This window comes from Mustelus asterias, chromosome 15 (assembly GCF_964213995.1).
Source record: "Mustelus asterias chromosome 15, sMusAst1.hap1.1, whole genome shotgun sequence".
NCBI classification, from domain to species: Eukaryota; Metazoa; Chordata; class Chondrichthyes; order Carcharhiniformes; family Triakidae; genus Mustelus; species Mustelus asterias.
The window spans coordinates 3529062-3545066 of NC_135815.1; the positions used below are offsets into that span (position 1 = coordinate 3529062).

The 16005-nt window shown below is 43.5% G+C and overlaps 1 protein-coding gene across 2 annotated transcripts in view; it reads left to right on the forward strand.

Moving 5' to 3' along the window:
* Positions 1–2433: 2433 nt before the first annotated feature.
* Positions 2434–16005, forward strand: part of phactr2 (phosphatase and actin regulator 2) — a 246128-nt gene continuing 232556 nt past the window's right edge. For both annotated transcript variants that reach the window (XM_078229377.1, XM_078229379.1), the window contains exon 1: positions 2434–2567. In XM_078229377.1, coding sequence (XP_078085503.1) covers positions 2435–2567 — 133 coding nt within the window. In that variant the 5' untranslated portion in view covers position 2434. The remainder of the gene's footprint in view (positions 2568–16005) is intronic.

Below are 16005 nucleotides of genomic sequence, written 5' to 3' on the forward strand. Positions count from 1 at the left end.
CTCTAGACAAATATATTATGCCTGTGAACCCTGTAGAATATCCTTTCTCTCCAACACTGCAATGTTCTCCTGAATCCATAGTGCCACTAATCTCCTGAACACCTTATATCCAGTAATATTTAACAACTAGTGCTGCCCTTCCTTGAGCCAGGTCTCTGTTATTGCCACTTACCATATTTCCACATAGAAATCATAGAAACCCTACAGTGCAGAAGGAGGCCATTCGGCCCATCGAGTCTGCACTGACCACAATCCCACCCAGGCCCTACCCCCACATATTTACCCGCTAATCCCACTAACCTACGCATCACAGGACTCTAAGGGGCAATTTTTAACCTGGCCAATCAACCTAACCCGCACATCTTTGGACTGTGGGAGGAAACCGGAGCACCCGGAGGAAACCCACGCAGACACGAGGAGACTGTGCAAACTCCACACAGACAGTGACCCGAGCCGGGAATCGAACCCGGGACCCTGGAGCTGTGAAGCAGCAGTGCTAACCACTGTGCTACCGTGCCGCCCATGTCAAGCTGCATCTGTAACTTGCCAATCTTATTAGCTTAATTCACATGCAGTTGCATGTTTAATGGTAAACACATTAAGGTCTGATGTTCTTTTACTCCTACCTCATTTCTGGAGTCTTCCAACCATTTGTCACATCATAATAAAAAAAAACCAGATCAGTATGTGTGACCTGAGGTCTATAAAGGTCCCATCCATTTATTCTGTCTACACTTCCTGCTGCCTCGGAAAAGCAGCCAGCATAGTCAAGGACTCCACGCACCCGGACATACTCTGTTCCACCTTTTTCCATCAGGAAAAAGATACAAAGGTCTGAGGACACGTACCAACCGACTCAAGAATAGCTTCTTCCCTGCTGCCATCAGACTTTTGAATGGACCTACCCTATATTAAGCTGATCTGTCTCTACACCCTAGCTATGACCGTAACACTACACTCTGCACCCTCTTAAAGAACAAAGAACAAGAACAAAGAAAAGTACAGCACAGGAACAGGCCCTTCGGCCCTCCAAGCCTGCACTGACCATGCTTCCTGTGTGAACTAAAACCCCCTACCATCCCAGGGACCATATCCCTCTATTCCCATCCTATTCATGTATTTGTCCAGATGCCCCTTAAAAGTCACTATCGTAATTGCTTCCACTACCTCCCCCAGCAGCAAGTTTCAGGCACCCACCAACATCTGTGTAAAAATCTTGCTTCGTACACCTCCTTTAAACATTGCCCCTCACATCTTAAACCTATGCCCCCTAGTAATTGACTCTTCCACATTGGGAAAAAGCTTCTAACTATCCACACTGTCCATGCTCCTCATAATCTTGTAGACTTCTATCAGACTTCTATCCTTTCCTTCTCCCCTATGTACTCAATGGATGGTATGTTTTGTCTGTATAGTGTGCAAGAAACAATACTTTTCACTGTATTCCAATACACGTGACAATAGTAAATCAAATCAAATCAGGCCCTGTGCTTTTTGGCACATTGTGTAGAGAGACAATAAGAAAGTATGATGAAAGGTTATGTCTTCACCCAGAAGAAAAACAAAGAATTTGTGCTTGCATGAAGACCGTTTTGAGTACACCGACTTGGCTGAATGTAACTAAAATACATTTTGGGTGTTGGATTCAAATTCTCTTACACCTTAGGGTATGGAATGCGCTGCCAGAGGAGGTGGCAGAAACAGATACAATGGGTGGTATTTTACAGCTATGCTCGTCCCGAAACCATAAAATCCCGTCTGAGGTCAATGGACCTTCCTATTGTCCACCCCTCGCCCACCCCGATTCCTGTAACCGGCGGGGTGGTAAAATTCCAGCCAATACCAACACTTAAAAGGCATCTTAACAGATACATGAACAGGCAGGAAATAGAGAGATACGGACCGCATAGTGGCAAAAGATCTTTAAGTTTCAAAAGGCGTCATGTGTCGGTTGCAGACTTGGCGGTCCAAAGAGCCTATTCCTGTGCTGTACTGTTCGTTGTTCGTTGATTTGTTTGAGCCGCTGCAGTCTCTATGGTGAATGCTGTTGGGTGAAGAATTTGAGGATAAAACTCAGTCCTCTTACAGCTGAGTCTGAAATGAAATGAATCTGGGATAATCCCAATATCATCTCTCATGGCATAAAGCACATAACAAAACTTCCAGTAGTGACATACCAAACAAGTAACATTCAAACAACAACATCTTTAAACTTGACCTGATTGTGAAATGTTCCTGTTTCAGCTTCTCATTCTGGATTCTGCAAACGTTCGGTCAATTGTTTTTAAGTTCCTCATGGCAAACGCATAAAATAAGCAACAGAAAAGTCTCTGTTGAGTTTAAATAAGGAGTGGGCGGTTCCATGAGAGGACTGTGTGGAGAGGAGTAGCACTTTGTTACTGTTGTTAGTGTTTGCCTGCGCTGAGCGTGCGAAATGTCCAGGGCGACTCTCACCCCTCCGGAGCTGTACATCTCCACTCAGGCTTCCACCACACGGCTTAGGGGTCGCTCCAAGAGTGACAGCTCAACCTCAAGGCCAGAGAGAGCGAGCAGTCACCTGAGCTCAGGTAAATGGCATTGAGTGAGAGATTGAGATGGACAGTGTATAAGCAACAATGTTCTGAATTTAACTCGCCTAAGTTATTTTTTGGGGGTTAAAATCAGGCCTGATGTAACAGTGTAAATGAAACATTCTACTGGTGAAAAGAAAACTTGTTACATTTTATATCCAGCCTTTATCTCAGCAATGTTCTGGATACTGGATACATCAATAACCTTTCCTTTTGTATTGGTACAATCGCAGTTTAATATATTTTAAAAGTGTGTTGTGAATTGAAAATGTAAACTCATTTCAAAAGTGCGCAAAAACCTGTTCTAACTAATTTTAACCGACCACAGTAGAATTTCTGTTTCTAGTCAAAAACTGGGGCTCTGGTTTCCTGTCTCTCTCTACTTCAGTAGACTGTCTTTATTTTTAATTAATTTGTTCAGATGCTCTATTCTCTGATGTTTATCAGTTCTGTCGGGTTTTGTTTAAAAGTGAAGTAAGCCCTGGCTACTTTTCATTCAGGAACTCTCTGAAAGCCTTTTGAAATGTTTCACGAGATGTGATAAATTTGACTCTACAGGCTTCAGCCAATGCAATTTCTTTTCATTTATTTTTAACAATCTGCTTGGAAGACAGTGTTCATGCTCGATTCTGCGAGAAGCAAAAACCTGAATTTGTAAAACATCCTTTTAAAGTGGAAAACTATCCCAAAGCCCTTCGAGAGGTTTAATCAAGTAACTAAAATGTGATATCAAAGGAGGTGTTAGGAAGGGGTATTAAGAGCTTGATCAAGGAGTTGGGTTTTAAGTTGGATCTTGGAGGAGGGAGAAAGAGGGCAGATGACTAGACAGAGGGAATTCCAGTTCTTAAGGCCTTGGCAGCTGAAGGCATGGCCACCAATGGCGGAGAGACAAATTCACGGGTGTGTAAGTGTCCGGTGTTAGATGAATGCAATGAACTCAGAGGGTTTGGGCTGGAGGAGGTTACCAGACAAAGAGAGCTCAGGCAATTGATGGGAATTTTTAAAATTTCTAGCCTTCTAGATATTTTATATCCATTCTTCAGGGTGTTGGTAACACTGTGTGAATGACATTTATTGCGAATCCCTAGTTACCCTGGGAACCGTGTGGACTGGAGTCACATGTAGGAGTCCAAGGAGGAGGGGGGGTGGGGATGGGGGGGGGGGGGGGGGGGGGGGGGGCGGTGACAGGTTTCCATCACAGAAAGATATCACTTGGGGTTTTTATGTCAATTCAACTGTTTCTTTACTTTTTCTGGATTCCCATGGTAGGAATTAAACTCCAAACCTCTGGGAGGTTAGTTTACGACCATGTCCATACACAACTGTAAAGGCGAACCTATTTCAGTGTCGAAAAGGAAAGGTTGCAGGCAGGGAGATCAGTCATCACCCCAAAACATTAATCTGTCTGCTCTCAGCTACAGTGAGGCCAGCTGTGTTTGCTCAGCTTTCTGTGGTTACTGTGAAAGAAGTTCGTTGATGTACTTTGAAGAGTTTTGTTTTCAGATGGGTTGCAAGTTCCTGGGTGCATCCTATAAACAGTCAAACTCCATTGTCACATTTAGATATCCTTTTGACCTTTACAATGGTGACACACAATTCTCAAGGACAGTTTAATCTTCACTGTGAAAGGTCATGGCCAGAGGTGTAGACATGAGGGGGCAACTCCCTGCTGTTTATTCAACTCCTTCACACTGACTAGTTTGCAGCTATTACATTGCATTCCTCTCTCCTCCCAACTTATGTTATTGATTTTGTATTGTATGAATCAGGAATAAAACATAATGACTGCAATGGCATCTCCATCGGAGATGTGGGGGTGCTATCCTGTTGGGATGTGTTACTCGGGCAACAATGCCCTTTAATATTTCAGTTTTGGACACTTCTCCATGTCCCATTCACCCCCCAAGATGTTTGTGATTACAGTCCAAATGACAGCAGTGTGAAACCATTTCAGATGAGAACTGGTTCAGAAGGAAGTGTGAGTGACAAGAGCAGGATATGCACTGTTTCCAGAACAGGAATTCAACAGGAATGAAAAGTGGCATTTGAACTATAAAGCAATCTATCTGAATACAGGAGGTGCTTTAGACACCTGACAGTGTTGTGTGAAAAAACAACTAGAAGAAATTTGGTTAAAAAACGCTTTTGTACGATTGATGCACAGTGAGAGACATGAACCTCAGCCCCTGTGTGAGTCACAATTTGTCACAACATCAGACGACATTTACACAGTGCATTTAACTTGTAAAACATTCCAGGGCACTTCATTGGAGCATTATCAAACATTGACACAGAACCACATAAGGAGATGTTAGAACGGAGGAGAGAGAGGTAGAAAAGTGGAGAGGTTTGGGGAGTGAATTCTCGAGCTAAGGATTTAGACAGCTGAAGGATTGGCCCCCAGTGACAAGCTTGAGTGCTCAAGAAGCCAGAATTAGAGAATCAGAGAGATCCTGGAAAGTGGTGAGGTTGGAGGGCATGGGTTGATTCAAAGACAGGGTTGAGAATATTGTGATCCCCAGTGCACTGTGTGAATATAAGATCAGAGTAACAATGAGTTCAACATTGTCAAGATTGTTGGCAAGATTTTTACTGCTTATAGCAAACTTGTAAACTGCGTTGAAGGTTGGTCCCGTGGTTGTCCAGCACAGATACTGACAGCTTAGACTGATTGTCCTGGTGTAACTTGTGTTTATAATTTCATTTCAGATTGTTGACAGCTGAAATCTCCTCTGATTTTGGTACGAGTATATGAATGGTTTGTTTGCCTTTCATATTCATCCCATTAATCTTGATCATTGGCTCCAATTCCTTCTCATGGCCTGTGTTATGCAATGTGTTCTGGAGATCAAAGTACATTTCTGTAGCTTGCTGTAGCAACAGGTGATGGATCCCTGCGGCTCTGCAGATTTTAACATTTATCTGTTTGGACCAGGTGAATGAGCAAGTACCTGAATGTCAGATGAAGCTTATGGGGTTTGTGCGTAATCCATGCAGTTGTGACCTCTAGACTTGTTTATTCTGCAGCACTCCTGGCTGCTGTCCCACATTGTAACTGGACCGGAATTCTCCGATCTCGTTTGACCTGCCACCACTGTCGACAAGAACGGTGAATTTGGCACGCATCCAAAACTCCATTCACTGCAGCGGGACTGGAGAATCCCAGCCCTGGGCAAGTTCAGAGAATCCCAGCCCTGGGCAAGGTCAGAGAATCCCAGCCCCGGGCAAGGTCGGAAAATCCCAGTCCCGGGCAAGGTCGGAGAATCCCAGCCTCGGGCGAGGTCAAGGAATCCCAGCCCTGCTGTAAACTTGAGCTCCTTCAAAATCTGACTCCCCATTTCCTAATGCAGGTTTCAGCTGTCTGGATCCCCAGCTCTGGAATTCCTTCCCAAAACCTCTCTTGCCTCCTTTAAGACATTAAATTCTCCTTTGGTCAAGGTAGTCAAGAAGGCAGACGGCATGCTTGCCTTCATCGGCCGGGGCATTGAGTTTAAAAATTGGCAAGTCATGTTGCAGCTTTATAGAACCTTAGTTAGGCCACACTTGGAATATAGTGTTCAATTCTGGTCGCCACATTACCAGAAGGATGTGGAGGCTTTGGAGAGGGTACAGAAAAGATTTACCAGGATGTTGCCTGGTATGGAGGGCATGAGGAGAGGTTGGAGAAACTTGGTTTGTTTTCACTGGAATGACGAAGGTTGAGGGGCGACTTGATAGAAATCTACAAGATTATGAGGGGCATGGACAGAGTGGGTAGTCAGAAGCTTTTTCCCAGGGTGGAAGAGTCGATTACTCAGGGGCATAGGTTTAAGGTGCAAGGGGCAAGGTTTAAAGGAGATGTACGAGGCAAGTTTTTTACACAGAGAGTAGTGGGTGCCTAGAACTCATTGCCGGGGGAGGTAGTGGAAGCAGATACGATAGTGACTTTTAAGGGATGTCTTGACAAATACATGAATAGGATGGGAATAGAGGGATATGGTCCTCGGAAGGGTAGGGGGTTTTAGTTCAGTCGGGCAGCATGGTCGGTGCAGGCTTGGAGGACCAAAGGGCCTCTTCCTGCGCTGTACTTTTCTTTGTTCTTTATATAATATCTCTTCATGTGTTGTGGCCCCAGATTTTGTTTTATAAAGCCTCCGTGAAGGGCCTTGAGATGTTTTGTTTTGCTTTATTTTAGTGTATCTTCACACACATTTTCCCTTTGGGGTATAGCGGGGAGGTGGTGGAAGGATCTCTGGACTGATTATCAACACGTTGACCATGTCCAGAGCCAACACATCCTGGCACGGAGTTTCTGGCACAGTGGTAGCGGCACTACCCACTGTGCTATTGAACTTCCTGCTTTATTTTGTTAAAGGCACTATATAAAGGTAGGTTGTTGTTGCAATTACTGCTGCTGCTCTTTTATTCTCTTCTCTTTTATTCTTTCATGGAATGTGGGCGTCACTGGCTGGGCCAGCACTTGTTGCCCATTCTTAATTTCCCTTGAACGGAGTGGCATTTCGGAGGGCACTTAAGAGTCAACCACATTGCAGTGGCTCTGGAGTCACATGTAGGCCAGACCGGGTATTGGCGGCAGATTTCCTTCCCTAAAGGACCTTAGTGAACCAGATGGGTTTTTCCAACAATCGGCAATGGTTTTATGGTCATCAGTAGATTCTTAATTCCACACATATACTTTTTTAATTGAATTCAAACTCCACCATCTGCCATGGCGGGATTCGAACCTGAGTCCCCAGAACATGAACTGAGTTTCTGTATTAATAGTCCGGTGATAATACCACTGAGCCATCGTCTTCCCGGATTAAATATGAATGTTGCTGCAGTGAGTTAATAATAATTCACATCTTGTGCAACAAAACTGGGAATGGTCAGCCATTTAAATCAACCAATAACGATTATAATAGTTGAACAGGCAGTGCTTATGTTACTGGATTTGTAAACCAGAGGCTAAATGGAGACATAAATTCAAATCCCACCAGGACAGCTGGAGCATTTAAATTCAATTAATTCAATACGTATGCAATAAAAAGCCAGTCTCAGTAATGATGACCATGAAACTCTCTGATTGTCATCAAAACCCATCTGCTTCACGAATGCCATTTAGAAAACAACATTTTTTTGCTTTATTCTTCCAGGGGTTGTGGGAGTTGTTGGCAAAGCCAGCATTTGTTGCCCATCCCTAATTATCCTTCAACTCAGTGTCTCGCTCAGCCAGTACCGAGGGCAGTCAAGTGTCAACCACATTGCTGTGGTTCTGGAGTCACATGTAGGCCAGATTAGATAAGGACGGCAGATTTCCTTCCCCAAAGGACATTAAGGAACTAAATGTTTTTTTTTTGACAATCGATGATTGTTTTGTGGTCACCATCACTGAGACCAGCTTTCAATTCCAGATTTTATAAATTAAATTTAAATTTCACCGGCTGCTGTGGTGGGATTTGAACCCATGTCCCCAGAGCATTAGCCTGGGTCTCTGGATTACTCAAAATCTGGCGTCATTACCTGCTCTCACCCACATCAATGTGGCTGACTCTTAGCTACCTTCTGAAGTTACCCAGCAAGCCACCCATTTGCCAAGAAGGCAGCTCACCACCACTTGCTCAGGGGCAATTATGGATGGGCAATAAAGCTGGCTCTTAGCAATCCCAAATCCTGTAAATGAATTTTGAAAAGTACCCCAGTGTAATCAACATGAATTCAAAGGTACAAATGCTCTTTTTATTAAAGGGAGACAAATAATAAGAAAAGCTCAAAATATACATTAAGAAAAGAAATCCTATAAAACCACAATGTTATAATATCATGGATATAAACCATTCTATTCCCTGGAGCAACTGCTGATTACAGATAGTCCCATTGTACAGGTGGATACTGTGTGCTCTCTCTCTCAACCTCCCAATCGTGGACAAGACCATGGAAGAGAGAGATGTCAAGCAGCAAGAATGACTTGATCCCCATCCCCAGCCCACATTGGCTGAAGGAAGAGCATGTGACATTTGAATGAAGGTCAATCTGGGTAAAAAGCCAATCAGAATTGACCAGAAACTCAGTTGGACCAGCTATATAAATACTGTGGCTACAAGAGCAGGTCAGAAGCTGGCTGATCTGCAGCGAATAGCTCACCTCCTGACTCCCAAAGCTTGCTCACCATCTACAAGGCACAAGTCAACATTGCAATGGAATGCTCTTCACTTGCATGGATGGGAGCAGCTCCAACAACACTCAAGAAGCTTAACACCATCCAGGACAAAGCAGCCCACTTGATTGGCCCTCCATCCCCACCTTAAACCTTCACCTGTTCACCCACTGATGCATGGTAGCAGCAGTATACACCATCTACAAGATGCTCCACAGGAATCCACCAAGGCTCCTTCCACAGCACTTTCCAAACACAATGAACAAGGGTGGCAGAGGAATGGGAACACCTCCTGCAAGTTCCCTATTCTGATGTGGAAATATATCACCATTTCTTCAGTGTCGCTGTTTCAAAAACCTGGAACTACCTCCCTAACAGCACTGTGGGTGTATCTACAGCACAGGGACTGCAGCAGTTCAAGAAGGCAGCTCACCACCGCCTTCTCAAGGGTAATTATGGATGAATAGCAAATGTCGGCATTGGCAGTGATGCCCATATCTTGTAAAAGAATGTTTTAAAATCTGTCTGATCTCCCATCCCATCCCCAGAGCACTGGTAAAATCCGGCCTGAAGCTTCAAGTGTAGATTTTGCATTTAAGTTGCAAGTGATGCATTGGAGCTGAAGGGTATGTAAGCTGTATATACACTGGGCTATGGTAAAGCAGGAAGCACTTTTGTTTCTGAGTCAGTCCAAGCCCTGGAGGCGACAACATACAGATGAGATGCTTCACTGAGGCCTGTCTATCCTCTCAGGAAATATCCCGCCATTCCTTCATGGACGTTAGGTTAAAGTCCTGGAATTCCCTCTGGTGTACCTACAGCTCAGAGAGTGCAGTGATATAGATGGCTATATAAACAGCTACATAAGTAACCCTATTTTAAAGGGCAGTGTATCATATATCAACTTGCCACATCATTGTGCTGCCTTGTTCTAGATTGGTTCCTACAGTATAACTGTTGCTACTTCCATTAGTATGTCAGGTGACCATTTTTAGCAAGGCTGATTTAGTTAAGATGTTATACAACAAAGTTGGTTCAAGGTGTTCACTGTTTTCTATCAAAACCTTGTTTGGATATTTTCCACTGCCATGCCGACAGTGTGGACACACAAGATTTTGCATCTTGTGTCCTCTTCCACTTTCAAATAATAAATCTTGTTACAGCACAATTAACTTTAAGCAGACGACACCAGAACACTTTCAATTATTGTTTCGCTCTGTCTTTGCAGATTCATGACAAAGTGTGGTAGAAGCTCGCTCTGGGTTCGATATCCTTCTCTGGTCTGTGTAGGCTGGAATTGGAGAGGGATACACCATGTTCCCAATTCCTTCACTGATTCTGAGACAGATTGACTCTGTGAAAGTGAGGAGAGGGGGTAGAAATACTGAATCCCATTCTAAGAACTTGAGAACACTCCCAAAGCCAAATGGTGTGTTGGCCTTCATAGCAAGAGGATTTGCGTATAGGGACAGGGATGTTTTATTGCAATTATATAGGGCGTTGGTGAGGCCATACCTGGAATTCTGTGTGTAGTTTTGGTGTTCTTCTCTGAGGAATGATGTCCTTGCTATAGAGGGAGTACAGCAAAGGTTTACCAGGCTGATTCCTGGGATGGCAGGTCTTTCATATGAGGAGAGTCTAAGTCAGTTAGGATTGTATTCATTGGAGTTTAGAAGAATGAGAGGGGATCTCATTGAAACTTATAAAATTCTATCAGGATAATACAGGGTAGATTCAGAAAGAATGTTCCCAATGATGGGGGAGTCCAGAACGAGGGGTCATAATTTGAGGATAAGGGGCAAACCTTTTAGAACTGAGGTGAGGAGAAATTTCTTCACCCACAGGGTGGTGAATGTGTGGAATTCACTAGCACAGAATGTAGTTGAGGCCAAAACGTGATGTGGTTTCAAGAAGAAATTAGATAAAGTTTTTGAGGCCAAAGGGATCAAGGGATATGGGGGGAAGGCAGGATCCGGATGTTGAATTCGATGATCAGCCATGATCAAAATGAATGGCGGAACAGGCTTGAAGGGCCGAATGGCCTCCTCCTGCTTCTAATTTCTGTGTTTCTATGCAATGCGGTACTGAGGAAGAGCTGCACTGTCGCAGGTGACATCTTTCAGATGAGACCTTATATTAAGGCCAAACCTATGTTCTCAAGTAGGTGTAAAAGATCCCACAACACTATTTCAAAGAGCAGGAACGTTATCCCCAGTATCCGGGCAAATATCAATCCTTCAAACAACAAGATTCAAAACACATTTCACTCCTTGTTGCTGGTGGGAGCTTGCTGTGCGTGAATTGGCTGTTGTGTTTCCTACATTGTGACAGTGACTAGGTCTCAAAACCTACTTTACTGCCTGTGAGGTGAATCAGGACATTGAAAGGTTGTGAAAGGTGCTATATAATGCAGGGCTCGATCTCTCTGCCTCACCTTTGCCTCTCCCATCCTTCACCCTCCCTTTCCCCCTCGCTCTTATCTCCTGGTCGGAGACGACACTGAATGCAAAATGCTGCAGCAGTAAATATCCCAGGTTATCGTGTTATCAGCTAATATCAATCCTCTATCCATTTTGATCTGTTACACACAGATATCATCACAAAAATAAGATCAATTTTCAAAAAAACATTAACTATGATACGGCTGCAAAAACGCTGAACCGTCTGGTGAAATGCTGAAGTTTATTACAAAAGGGAGGAAATGATACTTCAGAATTATAGCATTTTGCTTAGACTCACCCCATCTGCATATTTCCAGTTCTATCATTGGACCTCAGGAAGGGTATACTGACCTCAGAAAGAGGCACAGTGAAAAGTATACTAAACTTGATAAGGGCACAGTAAAGGGTATACTGACCTTGGCAAGGGCACAGTAAAGGGTATACTGACCTCAGAAAGAAGCACAGTAAAGGGTATACTGACCTCGGAAAGCAGCACAGTAAAGGGTAGACTGGCCTCGGAAAAAGACACAGTAAAGTGTATACTGACCTCGGAAAGAAGCTCAGTAAAGGGTATACTGACCTCCGAAAGCTCGTGCTGCCAAATAAACCTGTTGGGCTTTAACTTGGTGTTGTGAGACTTCTTACTGTGTTTACCCCAGTCCAACGCCGAATTCTCTACATCTCGGAAAGAAGCACAGTAAAGGATATACTGACCATGGAAAGGACAGAGTGAAGATTCACCAGGAAGATTCCAGGGCTTAAAAGGTTAAATTAAAAGGCAGCCTGCATAGAATTAAGGGGTTCAGTGATGAAGGTGTTTATATGTTGAGGAGTTGATTGGATAGAAGCAGAGAAACAATGTCCTCATTGCTTCATCAGCAAACACAGGAGCTACTAAAATATGCAGTGGTGATGACAGGAATCATTGTTTCACACAAGGGATGGGCAGAGATGGGTGGGTGGGCAGACAATGGCAGATTTATTGAACAATCATCGTGGCAGCAATTGCTGAATTCTGACAATGAGGGAAATAAAACAAGTTATAATTCATGAGATAGTTATAGGCAATCATTAAAATCAAATTGAAGCATAAAATAATAAAAGGATTGCACTATTATGATAATTTCAGCATGAAAATCATTACAACATAGAGCAAAATGTGAGTGTCCTAAACCTATATTTGCATAGTATGAAAGATTTAATTCACTCTATACTTTATATTATAATCTATTGATCATATCATGTCAGGTCGAGTTCATTACTTTCCGAAAGTTAATGGGGATCTGGATCTAAACCAAAACATCTAATGCAATATATTTTTAGAATGTATATTTGTTTAGAATTTCATAGTGCACAGTATTTGAATATAGCCTCGGAAAGTGTCTGACGGTACGGTCATAGAAGCTCACTGTACAGCTGGAAGACCTGGTACCTATGTTCTCTCTGAACGATGGCTCCAATACCTACTCTGTTCTTTTCAATAAGACCTTTCAGATTTCTCTTTTTCAATTATATGTCAATATGTACAATGGTGTGGAGATGCCGGCGTTGGACTGGGGTGGGCACAGTAAGAAGTCTCTCAACACCAGGTTAAAGTCCAACAGGTTTATTTGGAATCACGAGCTTTCGGAGCGCTGCTCCTTCATCAGGTGAGTGGAGAGGCAGGTTCACAATAACGTGCGCCGTGTTTGTGAAACCTACCTCTCCACTCACCTGATGAAGGAGCAGCATTCCAAAAGCTCGTGATTCCAAGTAAACCTGTTGGACTTTAACCTGGTGTTGTGAGACTTCTTAATATGTATAATGGCCTCCTCAAATATTAGTGAGAGAATACAAAGTATTTGTAAATAGGCAATAGCTTCATAAAAGTAGAGGGGATTGTGCTTCTTGAGATGCACTTCTGACAATATTTATTTAGAGTCATAGAGTCATATAGTATTTACTGGTATTATATCAATTAATTGGGATGTGAAGGAACTAGAAAGGAACTAAAAACTAATAGTGCAGAGGAGATTCAAAAGAATGATTCCAGGGATACAGAGTGAAGCTATGAGGATAGATCAGAGCGATTGGGACTGTTTCCTTGGAGAAAGGAAGGCTGAGAGGAGACTTGTAGGTTCCAAGGGGTATGGACAGGGTAAATAGTGAGAATTTTTTTTTTTATTCATTCGCGGGACATGGGCGTTGCTGGCTGGCCAGGATTTTATTGCCCTTAAACTGAGTCTCGCTCAGCCATTTCAGAGGGCAGTTGAGAGTCAACCACATTGATGTGACTCTGGAGTCACATGTAGGCCAGACCAGGTAAGGACGGCAGATTTCCTTCCCCAAAGGACATTAGTGAACCAGATGGGTTTTTATGACAATCGGCAATAGTTTCCAGGTCATCAGTCGATTCTTAATTCCAGATTTTTTAAAACCGAATTCAAATTCCACCATCTGCAGTGGCAGGTTTCGAACCCGGATCCCCGGAACATTAGTTGAGTTTCTGGATTAATAGTCTAGTGATAATACCTCAAGGCCATCACCTCCCCTCAACTGCTTCTATTCAAGAGTACATCAAGATTCAAAATGATGGGCAAAAGGAGTAAAAGTGATGTGAGGAAAAATGTTTTCACCCAGAGGGTGATTGGAGTCTGGAACAAATTTCCTGAGAGGGTGGTGGAGGCAGGTTTGATCGCAGTATTCAAAAGGCCATTGGATTGGTATCTGAAAAGAAAGAATGTGCAAGGTTCCGGGCTAAGACAGAGGAGTGGGACTCGGTTGAATCCTCTTTCAGAGAGCCAGTACAGACTCGATGGGCTGAATGGCTTCCTTCTGCACTGTAAAGATTCTGTGATTCTGTGGTTGTCTTTAACTTGTAACCAGCTCCCAGACATTTGTTAATGAATGTAATTGCCATGGATAATCAAGATTGCTGGCTTCCTCACTGCGTTCTGAGCTAAGGTTAAGATGACCCGAGAGTGGACGAGAGGTTGATATTGCAGATTGCAGCATGAATTAGTTCTGTATGATTATCACTGATTGTAAAAGTGCAAGCAGGATAAATTCGTAAAAACATCAGCCTTTCAGCTCCTCTTCGAGATTACAACACTGAAACATTTAGCCCAATTAGTCCATTCGGGCACTTACCCACCACAAAAGGAAACAATTCTAACTGTGTTTACATTCCTTGTACTTAAATCCCTTCAAACCTATTTTTCTTCTTCCCCCTCCACTTTGGTTTTGAATGTGGATATAGTATCTTCCTCGATCACTAACCCTGGGAGTGAATCCCACAGCCTCACAACTCTGTGGCTCCTTTGTTCTAAATCTCTGATCTTTAGTCTTCTGTCTATGGCCTGTTGTTGGACAATAAATACTTGCATTTATATAGCACCTTTGTATGTCAGGAAATGCCCCGAGGCATTTCAGGTGAGGCAAAAATTGATGTCAAGCCAAAGGAGAGATTCAGACAAAAGCTTGGCCAAATAGGTGGGTTTTCAGTAGGGTTCTAATTCAGAGCGAGATGTCCAGATAGAGAATGAGGTTGGGGTAGGAATTCCAGAGTTAAAGGGCTAGGCAGCTGAGGGCATGATCACTGGTGGTGGAGCAATGGGAGTGCGGTGTGGTGAACCATAGTTGGTTACCACTATGAGTGCTGAGCCATGGATGGTCAGCACTATGGGGTTTGTAGATATGTTACTGTAATTACTGTTGGTGTTAGGGTTGGGCTGTTCTACCTGTTGATATTGTATATATAGGGAAAATGCTGGAATCCATTATTAAAAAGGAGATAGCAGGGCATCTGGATAGAAATGGTTCGATCAATCAGACACAGCATGGATTCATGAGGGGAAAGTCGTGCTTGACGAACATGTTGGATTTTTATGAAGATGTGACTAGGGCGGTTGATGGAGGAGAACCGGTGGATGCGGTGTTTTTGGATTTCCAAAAGGCGTTTGATAAGGTGCCCCATAAAAGGCTACTGAAGAAGATTAGGGCACACGGAGTTGGGGGTAGTGTGTTAAAGTGGATTGGGGACTGGCTATCCGACAGGAAGCAAAGAGTCGGAATAAATGGGTGTTTTTCCGGTTGGAGGAAGGTAACTAGTGGCGTGCCGCAGGGATCGGTACTCGGGCCGCAACTATTTACCATTTATATAGATGATCTGGAGGAGGGGACGGAGTGTAGGGTAACGAAGTTTGCAGACGACACAAAGATAAGTGGAAAAGTGAATCGTGTGGAGGACGGAGAAGATCTGCAGAGAGATTTGGACAGGCTGAGTGAGTGGGCGAGGATATGGCAAATGGAGTATAACGTTGAGAAATGCGAGGTTATACACTTTGGAGGAAATAATAACAAATGGGATTACTATCTCAATGGAAACAAATTAAAACATGCTACCGTGCAAAGGGACCTGGGGGTCCTTGTGCATGAGACGCAAAAGCCCAGTCTGCAGGTACAACAGGTGATCAAGAAGGCAAATGGGATGTTGGCCTATATTGCGAAGGGGATAGAATATAAAAGCAGGGATGTCTTGATGCACCTGTACAGGGCATTGGTGAGGCCGCAGCTGGAATACTGTGTGCAGTATTGGTCCCCTTATATGAGGAAGGATATATTGGCATTGGAGGGAGTGCAGAGAAGGTTCACCAGGTTGATACCGGAGATGAGGGGTTTGGATTATGAGGAGAGGCTGAGGAGATTGGGTTTGTACTCGTTGGAGTTTAGAAGGATGAGGGGAGATCTTATGGAGACTTATAAGATAATGCGGGGGCTGGATAGGGTGGAGGCGGAGAGATTCTTTTCACTTAGTAAGGAAGTTAAAACTAGAGGACACAGCCTCAAAATAAAGGGGGGTCGGTTTAAGACAGAGTTG